Genomic DNA, 7,693 nt, shown 5'->3' with positions numbered 1-7,693 from the left:
GTCAGGTTAAGATCTCCAGTAGATTTATCTAGGAAGTTCTACCTACTCACTTCTACAACTAATGTCAAAATTCAGGAAATAATTTCTCTACTGAGAGTTTATAACTACCTATAAAACCTTTATATATCTGGATTTCAAGATTTAATTTCATAATCTGTCAAGGTGTCACCTTTTGAGCTTCTAAAGCTTTCATATGAACAAATTTTCTTTTCTTTTTGAAATCGGACGAATGTATTTCACTTATCTTGTTAAAATTATGGTAACTATTCACAAACTATTTTCTTAAACCCAAATCAGGAGCCAACAGCATCCTCTTTACTGAACGCTGTGTGTTTAGACAGGTGCTCTGCTCACCCGTCATCCTCCAGCTGCAGCTCCAGGTGTGACAAGACCACGAGCATCCTGCACAGACGTTGGTTTAGAGCGAACATCACAAAGAAATAGTGCACCTGCTCCGATCAACCAACAGCATCACGTCCCAGGACACCCAAAGGGTAAAAAGAAGGTGGAACACAGGAATACAATCAATCTTTGTATTTGCCATAAAAAAATCTGTTAGTTGAAACAGGTGAATGTTGACTGTTTCTACTGGCAACTTTCCTTCCTAAAGACAACTCAAGGGGCTCATCCAGCCACTGCTTCTGTGGATTCCGACCCAGGGTCTCCGAGGGTCATCACATCTCTAACTGGATGAAAGGAAAGGCAGCCCCTCGTGTTCTGTCCTGTGGCAGCACCACATGGAGAGGCCACCGCTATGCAGATCAGACCAGGGTGACGGATGTGACAGGGGGTGATGGAGGTGACAGGGGTGATGGAGGTGATGGGGGTGACAGGGGTGATAGAGGTGATAGGAGGTGACAGGGGTGATGGGGGTTGACAGGGGGTGATGGAGGTGACAGGAGGTGATAGAGGTGACAGGGTGATGGAGGTGATAGGAGGTGACGGGGGTGATAGAGGTGATAGGAGGTGACGGGGGTGATGGGGGTTGACAGGGGTGACGGGGTGACGGAGGTGACAGGAGTGATGGAGGTGACGGGGGTGGAGGTGACAGGGGATGATGGAGGTAACAGGGGTGATGGAGGTGACGGGCGTGATAGGGGTGATGGAGGTGATGCGAGTTGATGGGGGTGACGGAGGTGCCCACGCGTGCATGGCACTGTCCCTCACTCAGTCACCGTCCCCATGTGGACGGATGTCTGGTAGTTCACACAGTTACAGGAGTCCCGTGGACGTGTGGCGACGTGCGTGGTTCCGTTTGCTTACAACTTAACTGGAGAGACGGGACCCCCTGCAGGCCCGGCGAGTGCCCTGGTGGACGTGCGGCAAACTCTGTCCTAAAGGCTGGTCTAAGTGCAGTCCAGGAGCGCGCGAGGCCGGATCCGAGGCGTCACTCCTCCCGGGCCTGCCCCTGGCCCTCCTCCTCTGCTGCAGGGCCCTCAGGTCGGTCATCACGGTCAGGGCCTTGCGCACCCACAGGACCTGGAAAGAACCGTGCAGAGACGCGGTCAGAAGTGGACACGGGACGTGTGAGGAGGACGGAGGCCCGAAGCTCCGGCACACACGTACCACGATGGCCAGGGCGTTCAGTAGCACGGGCGCCGAGAACACTATGGAGATGAACATGCCCCTCGAGTCAAAATACTGGTACTTCGAGAACAACCTGTTTCAAGAAAGATTTAAAGATCACGGAGCGTCACAACATGGCGTTCTCGCGATACTCTCTGTCTCAGGAGCCCCTCCGCACACGAGGACGAGGTGCGGGCAGAGCCCCGCCTGCACACGATGGCGACCTCAGTCCCTTTACGAGGCGACCCTCCTAACCCCGTGGGGGACGATTCCCAGACCCTCCAGGGGCACTGCGGCCCCCATGCAAGCTCAGGCCGAGCCCCTGGAGAGGGGGACACAGCGTGGCGGGGCCAGGCTGCCCCCAGCGTCCCTCTCAGTGGCAGTGCAGGACACGAACTTTACGTCACTGACTCAGCAACACGGTCATCACCCTGGGGCCACAGTGAACAGAGCCCAGCGGGGGTGGTCAGGATGCGCGTCCTAATTAGAAGCGGAAGAGACAAAGCGGGGGGACGGGTCGTGCGGGGGGGCCGAGGGCGGGCTCCTGACCCAATGACAGGGGCCTGAAGCCGCCGGGAGGGCGCGGCGGCCGGGGCGTGGCTGTCACTCTGCTCCGAGACCTGCGCGGGCAGGGTGCCGCGGGCAGACCCGGGAGGCAGCGTGCCGATCGGGCCACATCAGCCCCCGGGTTGCGGGGACACGGGGACGGCGGCGCTCCCCTGCCGACTCGTTCCAGCCTCCCGAGGACCCCGTCCTGAGAAGCCAGAAGGAGAAGCTGTGGGCCCCGAGGGAGCAGAAGACCTGGGGCGGTTCTGGAAGGGGGGCCCAGGGGAAGGGTCGACTTTATGGGGCTCACTGGACATGGAGTGGTTTGCCCAGGTGTGTGAGCAGGAAAGGACACGCAGGCGAGGACAGAACGGCCAGTGTCCCGGAAACCAGGGACCAGTGTTTTCAGGACCAAGTAAATCACGGGTGGATCTCGGTCTCCCCGTCACGGACAAGAGCGCTTCTGTTCGGGGGCCTCCAGGGCCGACGGTGGCCACCGTCCAAGGCTCATCGTGAAGGAGGCTGGGATGTGGACGGGGCTGGGGCTGCTTTATAAGCGAGAGCTGGGGGCTTCCTGGGTGTGTTCTGCTGCTGACGGGGACGGTCTCACACAAGGTCCACGTGCCCGGGGCCGTTCACCTCCAGTTCACCGCTGCCACTTCATTGATGTACTCCGCGCAGTAGACTAAGGTCACTGAGAAGAAAGCAAGCCCACGTGAGAAGTCAGGGGACCGGTCCACCGCCACGGCCTTATACATCCTTCACAGCATGCTACGTAACAGAAACGTAACAGGACGACGCCACGCTGGATGAGACGTGACTCCTATTTCACATACAACGTGAGGGAACATTACACAGAAAGGAAACCCGAGGTGACACACGAGTCCGGTGGTCTCGGTCAGACCAGGCCAGCCCTCAGCAGAGCGGCACCACGACCAGGCTTCCTGCCCCGACACCACAGTGGCCGCACTGGGCCATCTGCCGACCTCCCAGCCCCGCAGGTCACACATCGGGTGCAAGGCCGGCAGTGGAACCCGAGGGCCCTGAGACCAGAGCTGAAGGCCACCTGCCTGCACCCTCTGGCTGCCTGGAGCCCCCAGTGGTGCTGGCGGCAAAGACATGGAGGGAGCACCGACCCGAGGGGACAGGAGCCGAGGACAGCCCCGTCAGCCCTCGCAGTCCCACCCGGAGTGCGGGGAGCCCCGCCCAGGGCGGGAGGACCGCAGGCTGGCCCAGCACCAGGAGCTGCTCAGGGCCTGGATGGGGCTGGCGGAGGGGAGGACGGACGCCAGGAACCTCAGCCTTGTAAAAATGTGCAAAACCCCGGTTCCTGGGGTGAAATGGGGGAGAGCAATCCTTGACCCCTCCCTCGACGACCGGACCCTGAGGCGCACATCAAGGAAGCCAAAGAAAAGAGACGGGAGAGGAGAAAAGAGGCCTGCACACAGGGGGGGCCCCCTCCCCAGAGGGCAACGTGATGCATCCACCATGCACCCCACTCAGGAGCTGGGGAAGCAGTGAGCCAGTCTGTGCTTCATTTGTAAGACTGCAGCAAATAACATCCAAGTCTTCTGTGGGTGTGAGAATTAAATGGGCCATCAGATGTGTAAAACGCACTTAGACCAGCATCTATCACCCCCACGCTAAAACAGTCACCCTCTGTTCGTCCTTGAAAACAACAAACCCAAACGTAGCGCCCAGGTTCACAAAGCTTTTCAAGTATGAGCTCCTTGCACGAGGCTCTGTGGATGAGGCCACCACCTTTTTTGTGCTTCCTGCCTCGGGGCCTTTGCACACATTATTCCCGGGGCTTGCAGTGTCCCTTCCGGCCCTCGAACGCCTGCTGCCTGGCTGGTTCCCCCGCATCCTTCCCCCCTCGGTTTAAATGTCAGGGCAGTGACTCAAGTCCAGCCCCTCCCAGGGTTTCACGGTGCTCCCGCCTTTCCTGCCATGATGCTCAGCAGGGCTGTGGCTACTCAGTGGACGCCGGGGACCCCCCAGCTCTACGAGGCTCAGGAGCCCGTCTGTCCTGTTCGCCCCTCGCCGTCCTTACTAGGGCTCTCACGTAAAGAAAGGAAGTGACAGCCATCCCTGACCGTCAGCACTGTTTCTGGTGCAGGCTTGCTGCTTCGCGCCTGTCCTAAGACGACCTCTTGTTTGGATTTCCCACCTTGCACAAGGCCAACTGAAAAATCACAGTTAAGGTGAGTTTTTGGACTTTGCTAAACTACCAAGCAAGATCTTCAGCATCTTGCCAACGTCCACAAGATGAAGAGCCCAGCATAGCCTGAGGCCCCGGCCCAGCTTTCCCGGCTGAACGTACTTCTAACTAGTCAGCGTCAGAATGCGGTTTCTCTGACACCTGACCCCCCCTTTCTGTCCGTCGCCCCTGTGCTCTCACCGGCTGCCTCCGCCCCAGATGCCAGGCCTGGGCCAGACATCTGCTCCTTACCCTAGAAAAAGAGATTTTACTCACCCTTTACACCCCCTACCGTGACTTTACCTTCTCTGTGAAATCTTTCTCAACGATTCCCCACAGCTCTGTGTCTTCTCTAAAACCCTGTAGATCTTACCTTCGAAACTGACTCGGGCAATGTGTTATTTTTGCACCACAGAGCTTTCCTTCCTGGCTTGCACTCCCTCCCAGAGCAGGCAGGGCAGCTAAGCCCCCAGAGGAGCCTCTTGTACAGAGTCAGCATTTCAGCTAACCCAGCCCTCGTTTGTGTAACTGGTATTCAGCACCCTCCCAGGAACACAACACGTGCTTGAGACGCCTTTCAAATCCAATATCCAAAATGCACCTCATCTCTATAGCACCCACAAGTGAAATATGGGAGTGGCCAGCAATCAAAGCAGGACACAAGACAGGAGAGTTGGGAGGCCTTACAAATATATTCACACATCACTGAGGCTACAGAGAGAAGAGGCACACGTGCCGCCGCAGCGCACAGCGATCCGAGCCGCAGAACCGTACTCACCCAGGCACAGGAAGTGCCCCACCTGTAGCTTGTACCTCCGGGATGAGAGGCAGGTGAGCAGCAGGCAGAGTACGTGGAAGGCAGCCAGCCCCACGAGCCAGGGCTCCGTCCAGTCCGTCTGCTGGAGGACACACAGCAGAACCTCGTCAGGGCCCACCTGCGCTGGACCAGGCTTCACACTGCCTCTCCTCTGAGCCCGTCCCGAGCGCCCGCCAAGCCTCACAGGACACGGGGAGCGGAGGGGGAGCAGGGACCCCCACTGCACCCACGTCCAGGGACTGTCACCCGGCCGTGCCCTGCTGTCCCTCCACACGGGACTGAAGGCTTTCCTACTCGTCGAACAGAACTGCACTCCAGGCTGGGAGAATGTAAAGACCCTCCTCCACGGGGAGATGAGAAAGCGGTGCCTGGTTCGGGGATGCACTCGGTCGCCCCCAGAGGCAAAGCTACCAGTTCCTCAGCCTCAGAAATCTGGGCCACCCAAACTTGCAAGATGTGGTGGTTTTCCCCCGCCTTTCTGACACACACCCTGCCCTCCAGACACTGCTGCGACCGCACGTCCGCTCAACTCTAGAGGTGGGCTCGTCCGCACCCCTGAACTCGGACCCCCTCCTTGAGGCTCAGGTCCCCCGGGCGCACGGGTGCTGCGGGAGCGGCCCACGCCCTGCCACTCTGCCCACAGCGGCTCCACGCCACTCGGACCCCCCATCCCAGCCCAGGACGGCCCACCTCCCCGCTCCTCGCCGCCACGAGGTCCCAGCTCTCCCCGCAAACCCCCGACCCCCGACCGCCCCTCACCTCAGCATCCCGCCAGCCTGAAGGCCCTCCAATCTCGTCCCGCCCCGACGCCCCGGCCCCACCGCCACGCCACGCCGCGTCCACCCAGGTACAGGCCCCGCCCCTGCACCCCCCACCCACGCGTCCCTTCCGGCGCCGCCGGCGTCCCCGGCGGAGGCTGGGAAATTTGGAGAGGCCCCAGCCGACAGCGACCGAACTGACGGCCAAGGAGGCAACGACTTACCGTGATCACGGCGGGGATGCTGACGGGGAACTTGCTGACTGAGAATGCAGACGGCATCGCCTCCGGAAAGGCCCTTCCTCACCACCACCTTTTCGTCTTCCCCGCCCCGCCCGGCCCGGATAGGTCAAGAAGTCCTCTGGTGTCCTCTCGCGTTATCTCCACTTATCGCGATGCCTGCTGTATCCGGAAGCGGCAGGCAACCGGCCATCTCGCGATATCTCCAGTTCCCGGTACCAGGTTCAAATCTCGCGAGATTCCGTGGTGTTAAAATAAATATAAGGGAATTACGAGTAGTTTTCAGCGTTGTTTTTCCCCTCCCGAGCTGCTGCGAGAGGGACGTTTTGGTTCTTCCTATGTGGCGGGCTCTCATAAATGGCAGCTCGGAGGACTGGGGGCTAGTGGGCGTCCCCGCCTCCTCCCCCCGCAACTCCTAGGGCTGGGGGCGTGGGGGTATCGCTCAGGAGAGTGACCTGGACCCCTAGGAACATAGGGGAGAGTGACCTGGATCCCGGGGACAGAAAGGGACAGTGTCCTGGACTCGGGCGGGGAACAGAGAGGGAATTGACCTGGACACTGGGGAAAACGGGGGACAGTGACCTGGACTCCGGGAGAGAGAAGGGGACAGTGACCTGGACCCCAGAGAGAGAGGGGCACAGTGCCCTGCACGGAGGGGGACAGTGACCTGGACGTCGGTGGATGGAGTGGGACAGAGGGGACAGTGCCCCTGCCCCTCTGAGAAATCAGGGTCTTCAGATGCTCACTCTACCGTCAGCTCCAGAAGTGGGTGCTGATTGCTCCTAGCTCACAAGGACCTTAAAAACAAAACGGCCAGTAGTTTTACCAGCTAAATGGCTTTGTTCCGGAATAGAAAGGAATTGCAGCTTGGGACATATAATCTATGGCAAAACCACAGGCAAGTTGGGCAAACAAAGGACAGGAGCGTGTCATTTTATAAAGAAAAAGGGGGAAGTGGAAAGAGCTGCTTTGAAGGGAAGTCCATTGGAGGAAAGGGAGAGTGAAGGGTGCTGAGGGGTTCCTATTGGCTGGGCAGTGGTGGTTTCTCATTGGATGAGTGGTGACAGTCTCTCATTGGCTGGGCTGTTGCCAGGTGGGGAGAAAATCTTCCCTCCCCTGCCGGTCTTAAGTAGGGACATTCCTTCTGTTGCGTCTGCAGAGGGCCGGAGTGGTACCTGCCTGAGCGTATCCTCTTCTGCTTCCCGTTTCCATCTTAAATGAGGTTCCCTTTATTTTCACACCAATCAGGGAATCCTGAATTCTCTGTTGATTCAAGACACAGAATTAATGGAATCAATACTTGGCATCCTGCCCTGTGTCTGCAGACTAACAGGGAAGACCCTGGCTCGCAGGCACTCAGTCAGGTGAAGAGACGGACCTCGTTCTCTGGGTGGACCTGGGGGAGGGTGTGAGGAAAAGGACTGCAGCCTGTCGCCACCTTGAGCGTACCTGGCACCTGCAGAGCGGCGGGGGGGGGGGGGGGGGGGGAGGGAGAAAGTGAGCTCTTGGCAGGTGGCCTCCCTGACTGGGGGAATCAAGCCAGGATTGAACCCAAACATGTGAGCCA

The 7,693-nt window shown here is 58.9% G+C and overlaps 1 protein-coding gene across 1 annotated transcript; it reads right to left on the bottom strand.

Annotated features, from left to right (window-relative positions):
* Positions 1 to 350: 350 nt before the first annotated feature.
* Positions 351 to 6,212, bottom strand: TMEM18 (transmembrane protein 18). Its single transcript, XM_065890867.1, has 6 exons — positions 6,112 to 6,212; positions 5,091 to 5,211; positions 2,752 to 2,806; positions 1,567 to 1,660; positions 1,286 to 1,479; positions 351 to 402 (listed from the first exon to the last, which is right to left on the bottom strand). Exons 1-6 carry the CDS (start codon positions 6,166 to 6,168, stop codon positions 351 to 353), a joined length of 573 nt encoding a protein of 190 aa, XP_065746939.1. The 5' UTR covers positions 6,169 to 6,212.
* Between the last annotated feature and the right edge of the window lie 1,481 nt (positions 6,213 to 7,693).

The sequence above is a fragment of the Phocoena phocoena genome, chromosome 14 (assembly GCF_963924675.1).
Source record: "Phocoena phocoena chromosome 14, mPhoPho1.1, whole genome shotgun sequence".
NCBI lineage: Eukaryota > Metazoa > Chordata > Mammalia > Artiodactyla > Phocoenidae > Phocoena > Phocoena phocoena.
This window is presented reverse-complemented; position numbering and strand designations above follow the sequence as displayed.